The 24,411-nt window shown below is 38.0% G+C and overlaps 1 protein-coding gene across 1 annotated transcript in view; it reads right to left on the reverse strand.

Moving 5' to 3' along the window:
- SNX24 (sorting nexin 24) overlaps positions 1-24,411 on the reverse strand; it is an 88,953-nt gene that overhangs the window by 28,316 nt on the left and 36,226 nt on the right. The window contains exons 2-3 of the mRNA XM_082301377.1: positions 15,075-15,158; positions 8,163-8,267 (exon numbers count right to left, since the gene is read on the reverse strand). Of these exons, the coding sequence (XP_082157503.1) occupies positions 8,163-8,267; positions 15,075-15,158 (189 nt within the window). The remainder of the gene's footprint in view (positions 1-8,162; positions 8,268-15,074; positions 15,159-24,411) is intronic.

Consider the following 24,411-nt stretch of genomic DNA (forward strand, 5'->3'; position numbering starts at 1 on the left):
AACCAAACAGATTAGTGAAGATGAAGGAAAAGAAATATTAATCATAAATCACAACAGTTGAAAAGCAAAAATTGAACTCCTAAAACACAAACCAGGTAATTTTCTGAGCATGCTTGAAAAATGCTTTCATTCTTCATAAATCTTTACAGACAGACAGTTTTAATAAATGCCTCTCCTTTAAATTATCTACAGAATTATTTTGCTTCCCTGTTTTCTTTGGCTTTCTGCTTCCCCTTAACAAATATGCAATCCTGCATGTGTCAGGCACACTTCTTTAAAATCCACAGCCATCTAAACCCAGCTATGTATCTTTACCACCAAAGAAACACGTATGCACAACAGAATCTTAAAAAAGCTGGTCACAGCAATGATGGATTTAAGTTATTAACCGATCAAAAAAAGATGGATGGTGGTCTGCTTTTCTTAATCTACATCATCATCTAGATCTATTTAAGGATATGTGGTACACTAACAAACTTAGTTAAGGTTTCGATAAAATCAGTAGAATAATCTGCCCTGTTACATTGAGACTGTATCGATCAATAAAATCACTTGTACTAGGAAAGTACTGTTAAGTACTGACAAGCCCAGCCATTAATATTATTTAACACTCCGCTCACAATCTTTAATGAGGACAAAGAACATTTTGTCTTTTTATACTTATCATACCATTGCTTTTAGAACTCCTTACAGGAGCTGTTCAGCCTTGATTACTGCACACTAAATGGACTTAGAGAAGGAAGAGACTGAATAATTTTGGATAATGGAGAGAATTTTCTATGTGATTAATAGATGTAGGTGATTCAACAGACTTTCCAGCAAAACATCAGTTAAATCTTATTTCACTGAATCCAACTTTTTTTTGCAACTTTCTAATGCTAGACCCTTTCCTCTCAGCATATTCACCCGCATTTAAAACAAAACTAGTTTCCAGAAACAGCAATCAGGAAGATAAGCATCTGTTCTGGACTTGATGGGAATTTTTTTTCTGCAAATAAGCCAATTTGATCTTAAATTAGTTAGAAATAGATCCTAAGAGTGAATGTGTACATAGGACAAAGGGAAGGACTGCCTCTGCAGAAACCTTTGTGGTGCCTAATGAATGATACAAGGAAGTCAAAGTGATTTCTATCCAGCTCCTGCTCTCAGACATGGGGAATGGTTAAATAGAAGCCTAGTGGGAAAAACCCCCACAGGTCAGGCACACACAGAATAAGGTGGAGAAGAAAAAAGTCCACATTTTGCACAAAACTTTTATAGCTAAAAATTTCAACCTCTGAATTCAGGTTTTAAGTATACAAGCAAGTATCTCCCACATGTAAAGCATCTGGTCTGAAAAGGCCTTAGCCTTTACAAGTGGCTTTGCACAGTCACATGACCTGCATACCTCTATCTATCTCTATAGATACATCTCAATGATTCAAACATGTCTTCTCAACCATACAATTAACTCTTTTTTCTTTTAAGATGGTGTTCATGATACATACAGGGCTCAGTTCTTGAAAACACATTAATGTTTAAACAAATCTAATAACAAAATGAACAACAAGCATGTCTCTAATTACTGTAAGGATTATATAAGAAAGGTCATTGCTTCAGACTAAAGATCCATTTAAGCACTGTATCCTATATCCCAAAATGGTTATAAATGGATACCAAGAAAGAGTATAAATGTGCAAGACTAACATATAAGACATTTTTCTTCAAAACTCCATCAGCTTCAAAAGTTATTTCCAACTAGAGGGCCTTCTGTGCTTGATATATGCTGTCCTTTCATACACCTTTCCAGTCTTCCAATTGAACTAACTCAAAATTTTGTGTTCACAACACCCTTTGGCAAAGGTACACAGGTATATGGGAACAATTAAATGCTTGATACAGAATATAAAGGAAGAACAATTGTAATGAATATTAACATTGACAGAAGGGATAAATGTGCTGAATGTGAACTGCACAGAAATAAAATTTAAATAGTTGAAAGATCATTGAATAGCTCTAAGTTCATTTTGCCATTGCATTTCCAGAACTAAATAGTAACAAACTTGATCCGGTTTTATTGGCCAAAAGCAATCAAATATCTCATAAAAGTGCATGTATCACACACAGATCTCAATAATTCTAAACAGCTCCAACAGCACCAGTTCACCTCTACAGACATTACATATGTAACATCAAAACCTGTTACACTTAGAAAGCACTTACATATTACTTCTAACCCTAGAGAGCTGTATCATCTTAAGCCACACTCAAGATCTTCCTGTCTTTATATGAAGTCCTAGTTTTTGTTCCGCTTAAGAGAGCTCAGATAACTTTATGTATTATCATGGGACAATTTTTACCTCTACTTCACAAAGAGAAGAGAAAACAGTGAAAAACCATGTATATCACCAAGGATTTCTTTTCCTCAAATAAATTTATTTTCTTTTCTGATTCTTCTCCAGGCAAGAGAGTACTGAAGCAGGATTTCAGCTGCAGTTACAGATCAGGAGTATTTGGCTCTTGAAAGGCAAACCTCTAGCAAACACACTATGTGGAGTACTTGCACACTGGCATCAGGAGCCTAGATGCCTCATCTTAGAGCAGAGATCTCTCCAGTCTTCCTGACAATGGACAAGGTTATAAATGGCTGAGTTCACATTCCTTCTTGTTAGAATAGCAAGATGTCAACAGAAATTGAATCAGTTAAGCAGTGAAGAACTAATGAAACTTCCCAAGAGGTGATAGAAAACTCTTTTTCTTCACAATTAGATAAAAAACCCTGAGAAATCACATTAACACAATCCCCAGAATGATAGTGAAAAGGGGCAATGACTGAAGCTCAAGGAATGCACAATTCTTATCCCCAGTTGCAATATGAAATGCTATATTAGGTCTGAAATGCTCTGCAACAAAGCTTTCTAATCAACAAAAAGAACCTTTAATTTTTTTTTTAACTGAATCTAAAACTTTCATGAAGTAACATCACAAAACTAGATCAACTTAAGAGAAAACAGTATAAAAGTTTGTTCATAACCACTGTCCAGTCAGGAAAGGTTTATTTATTTAAACTTTACCACAAGGAATTTTGTATCAATGTTTATTGAAGTAATTAAAGAAAATCATAGTGGCCCATGAAGAAATGACATCTTGAGCCAAATTTTCTGTATGATAGTTTTTCCTCTGCAGTCACTAACTAAAGAAATAGCTCATTTGTCTTCATTTTTTTTGCAGTTGCTGTTGAACTGTTCCCCCCAAAAGAGTAAAAAAAATGCAATACAATAATGTGTGCTTTTCTTCTTCATGTTTCTGATGAGCTTACTCATAAAGCAACGATACATTATTCATTATTACATGCACTGTTTTCCTAACTCCAACCTGCTGGAAACTAAGACAGCTAAGGAGTATAGGGTTGGATTTTAATTTCTTAAAAGCAAAATCATAGAAGATATGGTTTTACTTATCTTTTTCAGGAAGGATTGGTAGTTAAAATATTTTTAAAAGGAATTGCATTTTGAAGAATACTGAAATATAGGTCAAAGTGCTTCTCAGATCTCCAGATTATTTCCTTAAATGGAAAACAAATCTCTAGTCCAGTTTCATAAACGCCATAATTCATTTTTAAGATTTGGATTCCTGAAACTGCTGGAATGTTGAAGTTCATCAAGTCTTCACGTCTCACAGCCAAGGAGCACTTTAACCAATCTTATCTCCAGGAATCAGGACTGTTCTCTTTGTAAAAAGTTCAAGAATAAATAAAAGGCAAGTATGTTTTCTTGACCTCAGCCAAGAGAGAAATATTAGCTCTACATATTAACTCTGGTTAGAGACGTATGTACATAGAGACCATACATATATACAGAGCACTTCAGAAGGTCTACAGTTCTCTGTTTTATATTAGAGCCTTGCCCGTCACAAGAAGAATTTCTTCAGGTCATCCAGACCACATGAAATGACTTAGTACCCTGAAACTAACCAAAAATCTGGGCCTCCATCAAAATCTTTCCCTATAAGCAAATCATTTCAGTGAAGACTAGCAGCAGCTACAAAGTCTCATGCTTAGGTATGGGTGCCACTTCACAGTGATTCTGTTAACGATGCTTGTTATCTTGTTGGACTGATGATATCAGCAAATGATGAGATTTCTTCAGCCCAAGGGGGCTAGAAAATATCTATTCCATTGAACTTTAAAAGGCAGACCTGTCAAAGGGCAAGTCCCTGGGGCAGACAGACTGGATGGCAATAACATCCAGCGTCAGCTTACCGGGACAAGGATATGACCTAACTCCAAATGAGCAGGTGGCTAGATCATATTCTTCCCCATTAACAATTCACAGGAAATAAGCTCTGTAAGAACTGCTCCTCCAATAGTACATCATATCAAATGTATTTGTAACAAATACTGATCTGATCCAACGCAGCTGCAGGTGCTTTGATAGCCAATTAGATAAGGTCCCTCCAGCGCCACCCTTAGGAATCCCACCAATGTCTTCAATGACCAAAATAAAACCCCAATGATCTGTTCACTTGGTCCATCTACAAAATTACTTATTGAACTCCTACACAGTAAAAAACTATGGAAGAGGGAGCTTTTCAAGTGATTTATATCTTCTTTAAATACACATACCAACTAACTTCTGTATTGCTTTGTGATAACAGTCAGTCCAAGACTGGACAGTGGATGAAAAAAAACCCGAACCAAACAAACACCATCTAGAAGCTACAATACTGGTTATCAGCCTGCTCCATCATTTTCCACACTTACCTTCACCTTCTGATACTTTCAAGCAAATACATTTATCCATGCTCACTACTATGAGGAGTCACTTTTCAGTGCAGGTCCTTTTGGCAGCCCTTCTCAAATTATAGGCGCCTTATACAACTAGCTGCTTAAAATCCTTATCTTCTACCTTTCTTCAACACCAAACTCCTCAGGAAGCTCATCAAGAGAAGACATTTCTAACCATAATCTAAGTTCAAATCTTGCTGCAGTCTAAAACTACTATCAAGACAGATTTTTGTCAGCAATAGTGTAACCCAGTGATTTATTTTCCAAATTTTAAATCTAAACCACCTGGATTCTCATCTCTGCTCTACTGCCAACTACAAGCTCAGATATACAAATAAGTAACTATAAAGTTACCTAGTTGATGGCCACCACAAGGTAATAAAAGCTGGTTTAGTGCTCTTCTAGTGGCAGTAACAGGCATTTTGAGATTTAGAGGAGACCGAGGGGAGACCTCCTTGTGGTCTTCATCCTTATGAGGGGAAGCGGATGGGCAGGCATTAATTTCTTCTATGTGGTGACAGTGACAGGACTCAAGAGAACGGCCTGAAGTTGTGTCAGGGGAGGTTTAGGTCAGATATCAGGAAAAGTTCTTCATCCAGAGGGTGGGTGGGCACTGAACAGGCTCCTCAGGGAAGTGGTCACAGCACCAGCCTGACAGAGTTCAAGAAGCATTTGGACAATGCTCTCAGGCACATGGTGTGACTCTCAGGGTGTCCTATGCAGGGCCAGGAGTTGGACCCGATGATCCTTGCAGGTCCCTTCCAATTCAGCTTATTCTGTGATTTTCTTACTTAGCAAAGACTAAACCAGCTCAGCTTGTCCTTTGTGCTGTAGATTAAGATCATGCACAGAGACATTTACCATGATCAGCAGAGGTGCAATAGCTTATTTCTTCATACTAATTTGCTTGAATGTTTGGGGCCACAATCTGTCATTCACTTATCTTTGCATCTGTTTCCTCATTAATAAATTAAACATAATCCTTCTTTCCTCTTGTCAGTCAGTTGATTGTTCTCAGTATTCACAAGGACTCTGTAAATATTATTATACATGCAGTTGAATTACTAAGCATATTACTGCTTCTAGTCAATTGTTTCACAGTATTAAAAACAGAAGTTGCAAATTCCAGTCAAACTTGTAAAATACAAAAGTCTTACTTAAAATAGTATAAGATAAATCATTATTTCAAAATTCCATGAAAATTGTTCTATTATAACAAGAAAAAGTCCTGACCCAACCTTTCAAAAACAGAAGTAAAATAAGCAATCTGATGACTATTAGCTGGCAGTGGCTACTGATACATTAAAAAAAATTACTCCTTGTAGCTCACAATTTAATAATACTTCATTTATTCATAATTTTTGCTACTCTTCAAAAAGATATAATGAAATGTTTCTGAGCTCCTGTCCATCCACTCCAAGAAACAAACAACCTGTGCTGAAAGGATTTAAAAGGGCGGTTTCATCATGAAAAGGTCACAAAGAAGTAACAAGGTGCTGGTACTTTCTGTCTTAGACAGGGAAATGTCTTGCTTTCTTTACTACTTAATAGAGACTGACTATCTACTACTCTCATTTCATGTCAATATTTTTATCTGCATTTAATTATAGAAGACTACTTAGTTAAAATATATTAAGAACCCAACACGACTAGACCATGTCAGGTACAGGTCTGTATTTGACAGCCATCTGCATGGCATGCTAAAACAAATTAATTGAACCTAACATCTACGTAATTGCTCAGTCTTGGCATAATGTTCTGGCTGGTTTTATACAAAACAAATAACGACTGGCATGACTTCATAAAACTTTATCTGCTGCACAAACGGTTGGCTACAAGCACCACCACTGACCAGTGACAGTAGCAGCCAAACAGCTCCTGCAGATTAACTGTCAGTAGTATCACCTGAAAATATGTTTGCAATGTTTTACATACATGGTGTTAAATAAAAAACTGATCATGTCTCATGAAATTGTAGTACATTCTTACACTGTGTTTTGGTAAATGCTTGGCACTATTGAAAAACATCTGATAACCAAAGTGCCTTTATATGAACTTTTCATTGTCTAGAATCAGGCCCTAATTATCTTAAAAGTTAAAATTTCACTGTTGATTAATTCTGCTTTCTATTAGCAGAAACAGAAATTAATTACTTTGACAAAAGTATTAATGATTTTCTTCTTGTTCAAATTAGTATGCACATTAGTATGGATATAACTTAGAGGCTTGTCATGTTTTAAATAGATGATGCCCAGCAGTCCCTTCCAACCTAAACCATCGCATATTCCTATGACAGCCAACAGCAACTGAAGAGAGGAACAGTTAATTAAATGTTCAAGACTGCAAAAGAACAAGAGTTGACTAACTCTTCCAGTAGGGGGAGATGTTCTTTTACAGTTTATCAGCAATTAAAAAGTGATAACCAAATTACCTCTGTATCTTTTAAACGAAATCAACTGCTTAAAACAAATTGGTACATGTACTTTGGTAGTAATTATGTCCAAAAGAAAGTTGTATGGAAATCAGAAAAAAAAAAAATTCACTGCAAGTGGCTGATATGAGTAAAAATAGAAGATTGTTATTCTTGCCTTCCTCCCAAAACAATTATGTTTTGACACATTATTTCTATGATCCCTTTCAGTAAAACAGCATTTGCATTAGTGCAGCTAAAAGTGCAGTGAACTGGGAACATGTTTACATTAACACCTTCATCTGGCTTTGCCACCAGAGAAACAGCTGTGAACCTATACCACAGGGCATTTTCTAAAGCCCTGTGACAAAACAAATTCCATTTATTAAAAATGAATGGGATTTATTCCTGATATATTTAGATGTCTATACAACTGCATCATTCCTGAAGACTCTTGTTATTGTCTATATCAAAATCATGACCCATCTAGGTAGAATCTAAGACTTAAAATGCAAATGTCCAAATCAACTGAGATTAGTATGAGATGACAGGTGCCTATTTCAGCTAGAGGAACAATTCATGTACAGCAGAGGGATATGAATTTTATGAGCTGGTGCTTCTCAAGTCTGTCTAAATAGAGGTGAGCTAAAGAAAGACTCCTTATATTTTTCCTGCAACACTTTTGATTGGTACAGTCAGAACAACTTTGGAAAGAACAACATTATTTTCCCCCATTTTAGGCAGAGGAAAACAAAGGCTCACTAAAGTCAATCAGCAGCCTTTGGAAAAATCAGGGAAAAAACACAAAACAGTCTAGTTTTCTAGCTGCTAGTCCTGCTACGTGAACAGAAATCACCACTGCTGGTAAGTGTCCAGATCATTTTCCACCTCTAAAATTACCTATCAGTAAAACGTCACACTTCACATTTTCTAATGCTCTGAAAACAGATGCTGCTTTTACTTTCAGCAGGCTGCAAGGAGACCCACCTGCAAGTACAGCTCCAACCCTTGTCGTCGCTGCTCCAGGACCTTGGGGACCCAGTTTCTCACGTGCTTTGAAGGGATCTCTGGAGTTCTTATGAACTTCTTGAGCTGAAAAAAAACCAAAACAACCCAATAAATAAAAAGGAAACAACATAGATTGAAACAAAGTATAATTATGTCTCTTTAAAATAAACAAGTTTCTGTTAGAGATATACAAAAACCTATGCATTAAGGACAACAGCATGGAAATGAAGTTACTTACAATCATCTCCCTGAAATAACAGCAGATGTCATACCCACAGGGTGCAGTTAAAAATCTTCCCATCCAGTTGCCCTGGACAGTAAAGACGAACCCTACTAAAATTTTTTGTCACTAACAGCCTGAAAATAAAATGGCAACCACTACATAAGAATACTTGAAAATGGAGTTTCCCAATAGTCTGCTTGGGACGATACCTCACAAGATCACCATGACGTAACCAGAAATTACCTTGCTAAGTGCAGTGAACACACCATGACGGCTTCTAACTCCAGATTTAGGCAACTATGAACAGGTGTGAGAAGTACAGGGAAGAGTGCTAACCATCTCTCTGGAGAGATGGCAATCCATGCTCTCCAATTGTACCAACAGATTGACAGTCTGTGTTTAATACCTTACACAGAGAAATAGCAAGATTGTCACTGAATATATTTCGAAGAGTGCTCCATAACTATTCCTCTAAAGATTCCCACAGGAAAGCTTATACATGTATCTATAGAGATCTGTATATAACATGTATCTATATAGATCTCTATGTATATATATATACACACACACACATGCATATATATTTTATATATATGCATACTTATGACTGTGTATAGATAGACACAAACATACAACCTGACAACACTAAAAATCCTCTTCCTAGAGCAACATTTTTTTTTCAAAACAAAAAACATGAAAGTTTTCCTCAAAACTACAGAGCAAAAATAATAACTGAAATAGACTCCATTGCGTTTTAGTAGAAGGTGGCATTCTTTCTGTTGGATATTGCCTCTGAGTAAATCTGAGGCAAAGAATGCAAGGAAAGAAACTCAAAATTGACTTTGACATGCATACCCATGGGAGACTAAGAATTTACATTTCATCTTTGAGCTTGCTGAGATGTCACTATAGGAAAAAGCAGTGGCAACATATCAACGTCTCTGCAATCACAAGTATTGAAGCTGCAGCCGGGAAACCTCAATTGCTCTGGAAATATTTTGCAACTTCCTTATATCTTAACAGTGCTAAATTACAATTAAACGTGAAGTGAGAAAAACAACACTCCAAAATAAAACTCCAAACCTAGGTACGTTTACTGACTGATCTTAAAGAGAGAATACAACCCCCCGTTTTTCCCTCTAAATTGATTGGGGATGTTGAAGAAACTACGGTCACCACTGTTGTGAACTATGACAGCACCTGCAGGTGAGCAACAAATGAGGAGAATGCTCCAGATGAGTGCAGACAAATCTGAAACTATAAAAGCATCCACCAAGACCTATTGCTTACAAGATGATTACTCTCTGGCTGGTAACTCAGCTGATGATTAACAATCCTTTTGTGCTCTGTGGCCCTGTTACATATAAAACATCCAAAACACAATTACTTAATGTGCAGGCATAGATACTGGTTTTAAGCATAAAGCCAATATTACACAGATATTCAAAGAATATCTTTGTATAGATACCTTTGTACGAAGGCCACTTTCTTGTGCTTACAGTAGTCCAGTCATACATATTGCTATAAATAATTATAACAATGTCAAAGAATACTAAGCAAAGCCACATATGCATTAGCTGTATTGCTTCAGACTTGTCCCTGCACAAACACAGTTATCTGAGGACTATTATTGCCTATAATACCTTCCTGTCTGTAACACTGACCTAATGCCTGTTGACACACTGTGACCTCTATTTCCTGAAAGACTTGAAGATGGCTCACATTATCAAGTAAAGAGTTATTTGTCCAATTGTGAAAAGACAATATGATCTAGAGTATACACTAGTTATTCTAAAATTATAGACAACTTGCAAAACAAGATATGTCAAACTTCAGATTTTTGCAAATTTCACTGCAGTAGTTTCAACACTGTCACCTTCTAGCATTATTGTACTTAAAAGGACTACCGATATTTAATAATGGATAAGAAAATAAGTATAAAAAGATATTTGTGAATAAATATAAACAAATTGTTGTATTTTTAACTATGTTACACAACTTGAAATAATTTAATTCTTGCTAAAATACCTTTCCACATGAGTATAATAGCACTTTTGTTCAGATTTACATATAATACTGTAATGTGAATGGTGCATAGCCTGACAGGCAAGGTTTGTTGTTTATAATCAGGGCAAAGCATAATGGCCTATGCAAACTATTTCATAGAAGCCAACAGCTGTGGGTGGTTTCTGTCAAAAGAATAATTTGTACTCCTGGTGTAACATGGCAGTCTCGAAAATATTTTAAACCTTTGCCACTACAGTCAGATTGCACATGAAGTGGGGCTTTACTCATTTACACAACTGGAATCTATGAACGATTGAACCCAAGAAGGCGGGAAATCCAGACATGTTCTTGGAAACGGCTTTGTTTAAAATATATAATTAATCAAAACATTGATTGGCATTCTTATGAATGATGTCTTCTGTGAGCAACAGTCTCCCTTCCTCCACACAATGCCAGTGAGGAATGCTCTTCTCCAGCAAAAGGCATGATCTCCTCATCAGTCTCTACATCCATTTTCTACCACAGCTGTTCTCTACAGAAGCTTTGTTTCTCCTACTCACTACAAACATCTCCAACATTAAGGGCACCTTGAATATGCAGCAAGTCTAAAGAGACCTTTCCAACTGCCATGTACTCACAGTAATTTAGAATTAAATGTACATTTTAAATTGAAGGGGAAGAAAGGAACTAAAGATAAATACCGCATTGGCATGCTGATAGCAAACTGATGCAAATGCTTTCTCTAGGACTTCTGTAACACTGAAAGCACTAAGACAGGTTCAGAGCACAAGCTGTTCAACAATACTAACGAAAATTTTACAACTTCAGAAAGACTTAATAAAAAGGTATATTGCTGACAAAATATGCTCTATGTTTTGCATCTCTGCAGGGAACAAGCAAGGAAAAGTCTCTATCCATTTTCAGAGTAATAAAAACAGACAGCAAGTGAATGAGAAAATGAAACAAATTGAAACGTGGTGCAAAGGTTAGAATATCTGTTTTTCAAGTTTGTTTATTTTGCTGCTATTTCTGCAGAGAGAGAAAGGGGGCATCATTTATGATTTTTCTGGTGTTCTAAGAAGAAATCTCTTCAAAAGGAGTTATTGCAGTGAAAGTGGTGTACAAGAAGAAAATCTGAGAATGAAATTGCAATCATTTGTGGCTTTTATGCGGAATAATTGTGCAACTCCAGAAATTACAGTGAAGTTACACCTGCTGCCCCATCTGTCTGGACAGAAGGCCAGTTATGTGATGCAGAGCCTCCACCAGTTCTGCTACCTGTCCATCCTGTGATGGGCTGAGAACAAGCCCGAGTAACCCCTCTGCTTGGGGGATCGTGTCAGTCCTGCAATCGTTGCAGCTGGATGACGACTGTGTGGAGCATGTCACCACACCTCTACGACATGAGTCATCCACCAGGTAGGAGTGGTTCTGGGACATCCAGCTGCCCATGAGCTCCATCCTGGAGCACTGCAAAGGTGGGCTTCAAGAAGGAGTGCTCAGGTGTCCTGTGGGTGGCATCCAGCCTCCAAGCTCATTGAACCACTTCGAGAACCATGCAATTCTCCTCCAGACCCTGCAATCCTGGATCCATCAGGAGATGGAGATGTTTGGCAATAGTGTTGGAAGAGTTATGGTGGAAGACACTATCACAACTGTTCCAATCAAACACAGGATGGATGCAGAGCTGCTGGGCTGGATGCTGGGGGTGTCCCTCCAAAACTGCACAGTGACATTCATGCAGCAGCATGCACGTGTTGCTGTGCAACACAGCAGCAGAAATGCCACCTTCCACTGCTGCTGCTGGGGATCCTGGCAGCCACCCCTCTGCTCCCGTTGCTATTCCTACAGTGCAGGAAGGGCCCCAGGTTGAATCAGGTAAGGCTCTGCACAGGGCTGCCACTTCCAGATGGCACAGTAAATGCTCCTCTGAAGGGTCACAGCAACTCCTGAAGAGAAGGGAAAGAGACCCCCAAGGCTCCTCCAGCAAACAAGAGCCCAGCACCACGTCAGTGATGTTTGGAAGGTGCCTTGGAACACAGCTAAGGGAGGACTGGGTCATCAGCTATGGCATGTGCCAGCCCTCAAAAGATCCCAGCCTCAACTATCCAAATAAAATAAATGCACAAAAATTACAGGAAAAGTCTCAGTGTTACTAACAGTGTAGATTCTATCCTCACCCTTTTTTGCTGGGTAAGATGGAATGTTAATGCTGATGGGTCCTTCTGCTTGTGCCAGGTAGTGTTCCATTATTTCCCTAAAGGCAAGCACTGCCCAGCTCCACACCTGCATCTCTGCAGCTGGTTCTGGGACAGGTGTTTCCAAGTGGCAGTCTCCAAAGCCAGCCCCTGACCCGCGGCTCATCACCTGGCCTCTGCTTCTCTGTACCTTCCACCCCATATCCCTGGCCTCTGCTCTCCTACTAGCCTGCACTGCCTGATGCAGCCTTGCTACGGTAGCGTCCAGATCTCTCCTCTTGCCTTGAGTCACAATTTGGTGCTTCTCTCTACATCACCCCAGAGTTACACCCTGCCACAGCAGGAGCCCCAAGGAGGGGAAGTACAAAGTCCTGGCACTGCGAAGGGACAGCCACAGATGAGGCAGCTGCCCAGATGATGAGCAGCCTGGGAAAGGCTTCTGCCCACAACCAGACTTTCTTCTCCCTCTTCCAGATCCAGCCTTGGTGCTGGCATTTCTTCTCTGCTTGCAAAGGATCCATCTGCAGGTGCTCAGCAGATAGATGCCAAGTGGCTGAGGAAACTGAGTTTGCTTAGTTTGGAGAACAGGATGATGAGGGGTGACCTCATTGCTCCTGGAGGAGTGGAAGTGGAGCAGGACATGCTGAGCATTTCTCCCTGGGATCCACTGACAGGACATGTGGGAATGGCTCAAAGCTGTGCCAGGCGAGGTTCAGAGTAAATATCAGGAAACATTTCTTTACCAAGAGGGTGATCAAACACTAAAACAAGCTTCCGTAAGAGACGGTCGATGTCCCAAACCTGTTGGGGACATTTGAACAATGCCCTTAATATAATGCTGTAACTTCTCATCATCCCTGCATTGCGTAGGCAGTTGGATGGTATAATTGTTTAATGTCTTTTCCAACTGAAAATGCTCTAAATATTTCTAATTCTAATTCTATACTACACTGCATTATACAATACTATACTTGTCTAACAATAGCAGACTGCGTACTTGGATAGGGTGCATTTTAAAGATATAAATCCTGATTTTTCCCTCTTAATGTTTCCTAGCCTATTTCATTGTATAAACTCTATTCATCTGCTTTACTTTCAATTACAAAATTATTCTCATCTGTAAAATAAAGCACTCATATATCACAAGGCTTAGTGGTGGGTGAGCGAGTTATTTTACTGTTTCTGACACTGTTGCTTATTTAATTTCATATTCAATGTGACAATATCTCAGACATATACGTATTAAAACAATAAACAAGGAAATGAGTATTAATAAGTGGTAGATGATATCACTACTGAGGTAAGAAGCAAATAGGCAAGAAGCACTAGCACATCTTAATTATGGTGCAGTAAAGCAAAATGCTCTTGTATTCGGACTTTTGATGGCCAACAACACAGATGGATCAATAGCTGCCTTTTCCTCAGACAAGTTTGCTGAAACCTGTACACCTGAGAAGCCTGGCAAAATCATCCTCTGTAGCACCAGGTAAATGCTTCTTTCCTGAGCTAATTCAGGACCACCAGCAAACACACTGGTGGGAATAAACTCCTCTGATATGGCACTGGCACGAGCTATAAATACCCATGTTGATCTCTGTTGTTTGCAGAGCAAGCTTTTCCATAATGAAAGCAAGCAGCATCAGTCAAAATAGTTGATTGTGCCCATACTCCACTGCCACTCAGACCTACAAACCAAAAGAAGTTTAGTTGACCCAGATCCTAAGACTCAAGCTCTTCATTACAGCCCCACTGCTGGTAATGGGCTGCAATATTCCTCCAGAATTCTCCTTCACAATACTTGGCCTCCATAAAGAAGAAAAAAATGTAAAGCTTGCCTTTCAGCTGCACAACTGCACAGCAGCATCCACTTCAGCTTGGAGAGAAGAAACCACACTTTTTCCTTAACATTGGTCACACCAATTTAAAGAAGTATTAGTGGATAACCAGCCTTGAAAGTACTGAATTCCCTTCTATATGTTACTAAGATGATTCGGTAGAGAAACTTAGCAGATATTTTATATTACATTAATTGAGATGGTTTACTCAGTCATTTTCGTATCTGGTTTCCTCATGTACAAAAGTTGTTTCTTCAGCTTTACATGGCAGGTTAGCAATACAATTTATAGAACTAAAAAATTATTTACCCAATTGGAATAAAAAACCCCACTGTATTTATTTGCGGTTGGAATGTGACTTATTTTGTGACTTTACAAGAAGTCACAACAGACAGCATTTTAGCCATACAGCATGTAAACAATAATCAAAAGAAAAGGAGACTTAGTAACACATGAGAAATCAAATCGACAAAACAGAGAAGAAACTGAGTTAGTTAGGAATTAATTTCTAGAGGTATGAATCAAAAGATGTATTTAAGATAAACCATTTATAGTAACAATTACAAGAGAGAGGAAAACATCACAGAGGGAAAACAAAGCTACAGCTTGTAAAGAAAAAGATCAGTACCTTTTTATGAAGTGCATGGAATTCACTATACCTCTTCTCCACAAAATGTTTCCTTCCACTCATCAGGACTTCTATTTTAAAGACCTGAAAATTATAAATAATAAAAAAAAAGGTAATGTTACTTGCACAAACAGTTCAGTGACATGGATGTGACTGCACATTTTACCACAGTCATTCTAGTAAGTAGTCCCAAAAAAACCCAAGGTCCCTCATGAGTTGCAGAAGTACAGCAGTGGTTAATGGTAAACATGGCTGAATCTTCTGTTAACAAGTTTGTTCAACAAACGTATAAAAAGACAGCTTAAGCCTGGGCTATATGCTTTACATTAAAATTAAGCATTAAAATACCTATATTAAATATCTATATTTACATTTTTTTCTGATATTAAAACATCAGAAAGATGTAACATACTTTGAAGTAATTAAAAAAATAAAAAAGAATGGTAGGAAGAGAAAAAAAAACAGGGAGAAAAGAAATAGAGTTTCATTCTTTTTCCCTTCTTACCATATAGTGTACTAATACATTCACACATGTTCAGTAAGAGCTGGATAATATATGCATTATGGTATGCATGGAAATGCAGAAATAAATGTAAGCACCATATTGTATGTTAATTTCCTCCTAACCTACAAATTCATCTCTAGTCTCAATTGAACTTCTGCTACGTACACTCTAGGAAAAAACAGAACAAAACACAAACATGGCAAATGCTTGTTTTCCTTGTGTGATACATGTGACAGCTTTTGTTGCTGCCTATGGAAGGTTGAAAGGCCAGGAGAAGCAGCTCTCTGGATCCACTAATTAGTAGCCACTGACATGACATTTTCTTGATTCTCAGGTCAGCAGGTCAGTTTTGAGGCCAAGTGATGAGAAATATTTTGAGGTACTCAAGAAAATATGGTCTGTTAAATGAAGACAAAATCAGCAGAGAAGTAATACAGAAAAGGTGCCTGTTCTATCTAGGAGTTCTTTGTTTTCTGTTTTGCTCAGAAAATGCTGGAAATAATTATTTTCAGGACAATGAGAAACAATGTTCAGCACAGATGATCACATCAAGACCCAAAACTTAGCCAAATAAAATGTTCTTTGAAATAAATTTGCAAACAGTGTTTGTGCCTGAATGCAGAAAAAAAGGCTTTTCTGTCACAACATGACCAGCTAGCATTGATCAGAGCAAACACTGAGATACTGTACTGGATAAACACTTTCTATTGTCCACTAGAACCTGCCTTTCAGACAGGTCAAAATGCTACGGTTTTCACTGACTAGTCAAACAACATTAAAAACAGACAGCATTTTATTTAACTCAGACTGAAATGCTTTTACCTTTGTTTGAATGCAGTACAGATAGGACCATAGTCATTTCACACCAATATTTACATTACCAAAATTCGTTTGGATGGCTGTAATAACTTGTGCTACATTCTATGTCTTCAAATAGGACTATGTCTGTGTCCTAAATGTATGAGCAGACAACCTTATTTGGGTGCACTGATTTTTTTTCCCCCTCCTATCTATTTGGACTACTTTGGAAGAACAGCAAGTGGCTACATACACATGAAAAAACTCCAAGGCACCCTGAGGAATATTTTATAAGTTCAGAGTTGTAAAGAGAATCACATGCAAAGGAGAATCAGTGTAGACATTTTTCTTCAGTTAAAATTTAACATACTAATTAATTGAGAGGAAAATATTATTTACATTTCATATTCTACACACTATATGAAAGAAATAGTTCTGCAAGGAACAATTTGTTTTGGATTGCACAGGAACAAAGGAGTTTCAAGGATAACTTGTTAGAAAGAATGTATAAAAAACCATGAAAGTAGCTAAGTGAAAAGTGACCATGGGTGTCCAGCTAAGGTGTTGCACCAGTTTTGAATTTACTTGGTATTATTGCTACACCTCAGTCAGCTAAGAGCCACTCACTACTTTAAGGTTAGCACTTCTGTTGGCTACAGGGTTTGCCAAGCAATTTGGAAAAGTCTAAGAGGCTCCTGCCTCAGCTATAAGCACTCCCTTGCGAGGTAACTTTCCTGTAAATCACAGGTTGGCGCCTGCAGTCCCATTTCTATTTTATTCATATGTCCATCTTCAGAGAAACAACTGTCCCTCTGAAATCTAAAAACCCATCTTCTCATAAAGGAGAATAGTTGGAATATGTGAAAGGAAATATACATCCCTATGTGGACCTTCTTTTCAAAGCATGTATCTATTTTGTTCTGTGTTTCATCACTTGTTAAGGAACCACATAAATGGTTTCAGAACACCAAAAAGTATGCTGCATTTATTCTTCCTCCTGTTTTAATTACAGTTTCATCGTTTTTGCTAACGTCATGACATTGAACAATACATTTGACAGTTACTTTCGCAGAAGATGCAAGAAGAAAGAAGCACAGCTTTGCATGCAAAGTAATGTTATTTCAAGACAGAGATACTGCTACCCTTACACCCCCAACTCCTTGCACCAGTATAGAGGCTTTAACTTTGCCCCTCACTACCCAGAGGCCTCAGATCCAGCTTTATGAGACACCTAAAATTTACAAAACCAAGAACAACTCTGCTGTGGTTGAAGTTGAATATTACTGTTTGAAAACAAAACCGTGCAAATGATGTTTCTAATCTGTGGCACCTATACTTCAGACATATAAAGCAATTATAAATAAGAGGTAAATAAGTGGTAAATAAGAGGACAACCCAGAAATGTTTTTGCTTCATTTAAATCTAAATACTAAACTGATTTACAAAGTAACTTGTAAAGCAGAAATGCAAGTAACTGAAATAAAACAATTGTGTTTATGGACTTTGTATTATTTAATGACTTTATTTAGACTGCATAAATTCCAGGTTTGCCTCCTCATTATTTACCATATCAGAATTCACAAGAGCAAATTAAAAGCATATAAGTTAGTTTTTGTGCCACTGTTTAATAAAACGATGTGTGAAAGACAAAAAGATATATTAAGTTGGGAGAGAGAGATAGGATCTCTTCATGGATACAAAATAGCTACAGGCAAATCTTGTACAAATTTAACTGAGCAATTGCAGGCTCTGGCAGAAAAACAATGTAAGGAAACTGGTGAACATAGATGTAAGTGCCAAAATAAAGACGGAAGAACTATGGGGGGAAAATGCAACAGTGCTAGGAAATTACTTTTCTTGTAAAAATGTTAATGTTTTTTGAACAGATAACTCTGAAAAGATATATGACTTTTCATAAGTGACAGATAGTTAAATGAAAAATGCAAGAATAAGACAAACAAAATACTTTTCCCATAGTCATTGAAATGCCAGAAATTACACTGCACTGAACCATTTGCAGTTCACTCTGACTAGGACACAAGGGACCATAGATTTGAAGACAACAATTAGAAAACTCTAAGAGTACTTTGAAACTAGAAACATCTCAGTGTTCTCGGTTGCTGCCACAATAGTTATCAGTGATGTCTCCACATAGCTAGAAGATCATTACCCATTAAAAGCATTCTTCCAACAGACTTTAACCCACATAAATGATGTATGGGGCAAAAACCTCTGAATTGGATATCAGTATGAATAATGCCGATCTTTTAAACTAGCAGAATTGCACAGCTGCCACTGCAATTCATAACCATCAAACTTGTGATGAAAACTTCAGAAGAAGAATTCCTAAGGTCTTTGTTAATAAAGTAGTAAAAACTTTCAGGTCCAAGTATAAAACAGATTTACGCATAATTTTTTTTCCTCTTCACTTTGTTCCCACTATATGGATTATATTCAGATGCTGGAAGCCATTTTCTTCTTCTATTATTGTTAGCAACTATGCCTAATTTTGCCATTTTTCTGAATTTATCTGTATCTCATCATTACCAAACCTCTAACTGAATGGTCCTTTTTCAATATTTTCAAGAAGAACACATTTCTCTTCTTGCTGTAGAAACTGGACAGTACCACATAGCAATTAAACTGGATTACATATGGGCAAAAAATTGGCACTGTATCACCGCAAATTTAGAGGACAGAAAGCACAAATGGAAAAAAACAGGAACTAATAAGATGTACAAGAACCGCCCATGGTGCCCACAAGTGCATATCATGAATTGAGGGTACCACTGACACTGGCCTCCTTCAGTTCTTACCTATGTCACACGTGTACATCAGATACAAAAAAACATCTTTTATCTGATAATTTGATGCAAATATATGCAGCTCCAGTAACTTAGTCTTGAAAAATCATACAGTGATGAATTTAACAAAAAAATGAAGACAAGAATGACAAACATGACCCTGAGCAGGGATGAAAACTAAGAAGTATAGTAACATCTCAGCTTGTTTTTCTATTGCATAAGAAATATATAGATGACTGTCACAACACTCATGGAAATTATGTTAGCTACACAGTTTATAATTACTGTAAGTTAATACTATCATATTGTGCACATTTATACACGGAAAAGTGAATTGCAAGACTTTTGAAAAATTACAGTGGAAAAAGAGATTTGGGGCAGCGTCATTTAGAATACGGAGATACAAAAAACAGGAGCAGAAAAAGATAAATTTACAAAACCCAGATACATTTGTCTAACATTCACCAGGCAAGAAAACCCCACAAAATTCTAGTATCATGTTTTTATCTCTCAAGACCAAGCCTAGTGACCCTAATACTATTTAATATATTACTTACAGAAATAAATACATCCCTTCAGATGCTTCAATATACTTGACAGACTTTTGTCTGAGGAACAGCTAATGCATTCAAAGTGTCAAGAAAACTCAACCTTAAACCTTTGCCATGGCCATATGGAAGGAATTCCAGAGCAAATGAAATGACAGCTACGGTCCATGAAACACTAATAGGATTTCCACGTGTTTAGTGTTTCATTATTGCTCAAAGGCACATTTTCTGTATCAGCTGTGCTACAACTACAACTAGAAGAAGACCGCAGAAAACAGTAGAGATGAAAAGATAACTTTAAGCCTCTTTCCATCCTACTGTTTCAGGGGAAAACAGTATTCTACACAATCAGTAAGAGCACCTGGGTGGTGGTGGTAACCAGAGCTGCATATAGCTGCAACAGCACTTCAGCATCTTAGGAGTGTCAGTGCCTCATGGCAATGCTCCATACTTCTGAATGCCCTCCACAGGAGAGGCGGAGACGAGGACAGTATTCAGAGCCAACTCAAACTTCAGAGCAGCCTTGATAAAACTGAATCTCACGATCCCTCAAATGAAAACACATTAACTTATTCTGACTTCATCTTTTGGAAAGCAGGGCAGCAAAACTCAGTTGTGCAGTGGGCACAGAGCAGCTCAAGGGCATAAAGGCGGACATGGGTCACAGAGGCACGAGGCAAGGGAAATCTCCAACCATATTCCCCCCAGTTCTAGTTCTACTTTGTCTAGGACCCAGTGTTTACTTTGGTTATCGCCAGCATTTCAAGTTACTGAGTCTTGAGACCTTCTGTTCCTTGGGTGAGTTGCTTATAGTCACATCTTTTGACTCCTCTCTTCAGAAATTGCTTTTCTACACAAGCAGCCCTTACATGAGCTCCTGCAGTCTGCCCATAAGGAAAGGGCCCACTTTCTGCTGCAGAACTGGGAATGAGTTGCAGCACAGTAAAGAAGGAAGCAGTATAGCCCTGAAGAGACCAGTTTGCTCTATTTGGTTTTGCTTGGGGCCCCAAAGAAGAGATGAGAGTGTCTACAAGAGGCAGTAACAGAAAAGAAGTGAACGCTTGAGGAATCAAGTGTTGGGAGGGAGTATGAACAGGGACAGAGCTAGGAGTCATCCATCCTTCTGGTATCATCCTCACACATACTGAACTTTTTCCTGATGGCTATGGGAGCAGGCAGGAAGCCAGAGCTGCACTGGGGCAACTCAGCTGGTGCAGACATCTGGGCATCGGTCCTGGCAGCTTCTTCCACCTCCCTGCTCGCCTGGGACAGGTGCTCCTTGTGCCTGCGCCTCACCCTCCAGCGGTACAGCTCTGCCCAACACACATTTCACTTCTACTGAGGGGCCCCAAAGAGATTCAGATCTACTGCATTATCAGTTACAAGATTTGCTTATCTCACCTAAAGTCAGCTCAAAAGCTGGGTTAAAACATCAGAGTCCCTTCTTTCACCCCAAGCACAGTCACATCTGTTATATGAAATCAGACTTTTTCAATTAGTCCCAAGTACAATGTACAGTATTAAGTTACAGCACAAGGAAAAATGTACACAGTTTTATTGACTATGGAAATGAAAGCTTGATATTATGCAATTATGACACTGCTTTGTCCAGAATTTGTGAGGGAGAAAAACCATGACAGAGAAGTGAAATGTTCACACAGGAGTTCCAGAGAGTATTCCAAACGACACCAGCACATGTAAAACAGTTACCTGACCCATTCTGGCCTGGTAAAGCAGCCTTACTGTTTTAAACACATAAAAATAGATTTTCTACTATGACATAAGAGGATAAGTCTGTTGTTTCACTGACTCCTGTTAAATCTCATGCTACTGCAATCTAACTTGGGCTTCCATTGCTAAAAAGAAAACTAAATAAAAGGATGTGTATGTAAAAACAGTCACTTGTCCTTATAAATGTGACTCCTAATTCAAATGCCTCCTTACTAATTTATATAACCTTCAGCCACTTGTTTACTGAAAAAGTTTTCTCTTCCCTAACAGTTACCAGTTTTACTGGTACCACTATCTGAGTCAGACTAGTCTGAGTACCTTCCAGAGAGCAGTTCATAGTTTCCACCAACAATACAAAATAGTTAAGGATTATTTCCTTGCACTTCTCCTACACTCTTTTGCAGTATGAGGCTCCCCCAGTCATAAAATGGCAATGTTAGTAGGAATAATGTACAAAAGACGTTAACAGGATTCAAGGATATTCTTCCTGGAGATGGCCTTTTAGAAGTGTATGTCATATTTCTTAAGGTTTAGAGGAAGAGATAGTAAAACAACTTATACTGCAACCCAGTCAGGCAGTTTTGTAATTCTTATAACATGGGAAGCTCAAGGGAGGCTTCTACAGAGCTGTCACTGTTGAATGAAAGAGTAGCTGACATGTAAGAGTAAGTAGTTTTCTGATTTTTTCAACTCTCTTTAAACCAATCTTTTCCAAACACATGGTTCATAAAATCCCATAGGAACCTCTCTGTCATTTCCTGAAAAATAACTTACTTGGCTTTCCAAACTAAAAACCCTCTCCCTTGCCAATGATACACTGGCTATGGAAATCTAATTTGTAACCAAACCAAGATGCTAAAAAATCTGACTTGTTTTTGGTATTTTTGTTTACTGGCCCTGCAGAGGACAACTGTTACATAGATGACACCCCTTTAAAATCTCATTGTCACTGTGGTTACCTATTTGGCTAACTTCCTTACAGTCAAACTTAAGGGAAAATGTGTTGATCTTTTACTGAAAAGGGAAAAAGTTTATAACCCATGCTAAAGCCTATAGTTAAACAGATGAAAAATAAAATCAGCCTAATCTGCTCTATTTGCTCATCTGTATCATCTCAATGCCTCTTATCATAAAGGTTCTACTAATAGAAAAACTATGAGCCTTTTTATGGAAAAGATTAGCTTTCCAATAGAAACAGTAAATGGGGATAGAATACTTGAATACTGCAAAAAAATAACTGATGCCAGGAGTATATTTACAAGAAACAGATTAAATCTAAGTTGGATAAAATATAAGGAATCTTCTATTACATCACGAAGTCCTTTGCTGTTTTCTCTGGAGAGTCTGTAAAGAGTCCTCACACTTCCCAAGTCAGGATGCAATTCCTAACCACAATGACAGTGCCCTCATATTGCAGACAACTAGCAGCAAGAAGCTCCTTTTTGTGAGGTTAGACACAACATTAGATTTTTCCTAGAAGCTTTGAGTCTGTGTTACTCCGTTTGCACTTGCATTTGCTGCCCAGAGAACATCTGGGTGACCTAACGCCTCCAAAGCATGGATATTTTGTTTACAAACAAAAATGAAAATGGTGTCAAAGAACACATAAAAAGATATACAAGTAGCAGGGCAATAAGCATTTCAAAGGAACTAACTTTCTACTGTCTCATTTTCCATGATATATCTACCATAGTACATGAACTTAGTATTTTCATCTGCTAGTGACTAAGAAAACACATATGAATACGAAATACAACAGGATTTAGTCAAGATACCATATACACAAGCTATTAAAATCAGCTCCACATGGTGATTAAACAAACAAAAAAAATGTATATCCACTTTGCATCGTTTCTTATTAGGGTCTCCACAGTAATCCATCTGAGAGATCTCTGCTCCTCTTTACCATATAAGTAGTTCATCCAAATAAATTTTTAAGAGCAGTAGTCAAAGGAGGTTGTTTTACTAAGTGTTTGCACAACTTAACAAAGATCCTTCATATATTACATTTAAATACTGCGATGACCCTATCTTCAGCCCCAAAATGGAGGATTCAAATGTTATTCTGTTAATAAGAAAATGAGCAGTCAGGATCCATGTAACACCTTCAGGAACTTCCTTTCAACGAGTTAAATCATCCAAACTTTCACTAAATTGGCATTGGTCTGTCTTCCAAAATGGAAACCTCATTACCTTTGTGATTGCCTGCCATCTGTGTTACTCTTACACTCAACTGACAACACTATTTCAAACATCAGCACTGGTTCCTGGAAAGACGAGTGACTGCATCAATTTATCAAAGAATGCCATCCTGGTCACCAAAGGTTTCCTCTGCCAGGTCAATGTCTTTGGAATGGTAATTCAAAGGTGGACAAAGAAATAAGCTCAAATAGATGCAAGCAGTTTTCTTACTGGACTAAGCCTGCTGTGACTGAGACAAGACCTGAAGCAGGTTACCGGGATGTGGTTATCAATGTATCCAGCTGCAAAAAATCAAATGCTTTTTAATGTGCAAGGTGGAGAGAATGGAAGTGACAAACTCTGCACAACTACTGAAGAAAATGCAAAACAGCTACCACAAACAGTGCTCAAAAATAATAAAACACTGTGCCCAATTGAGATTCAACTTTTTGAGCTTTTGAATTTACATGCTGTGACTAACAGAATATTTATATAGTTGGCTTGTTGGCCACAGTGAATGCAAACATTCCTGAGCCAGATTTACACTGGCTCAGGGACTGATGAGAGCATTAACAGTAGCAGCAGCATGGGCAGCACAGGCAGCAGAACTCATCATAAAGTTTGGACAAAGCTCAGTGACAAGAGGGCCAGCCTGGCTCAGTCCCAGGTTTGTCCATGGGAACTGCCGTCAGCAAGGTGCAGGCATCCCAAAAAAGGGAGCAGATGAGTGTGAAGTTCGGAGCAGAGTTTGGATTTGACTTGAACATAAA

Source organism: Coloeus monedula (genome assembly GCF_965178545.1).
Source record: "Coloeus monedula genome assembly, chromosome: Z".
In the NCBI taxonomy this organism is placed as follows: Eukaryota; Metazoa; Chordata; class Aves; order Passeriformes; family Corvidae; genus Coloeus; species Coloeus monedula.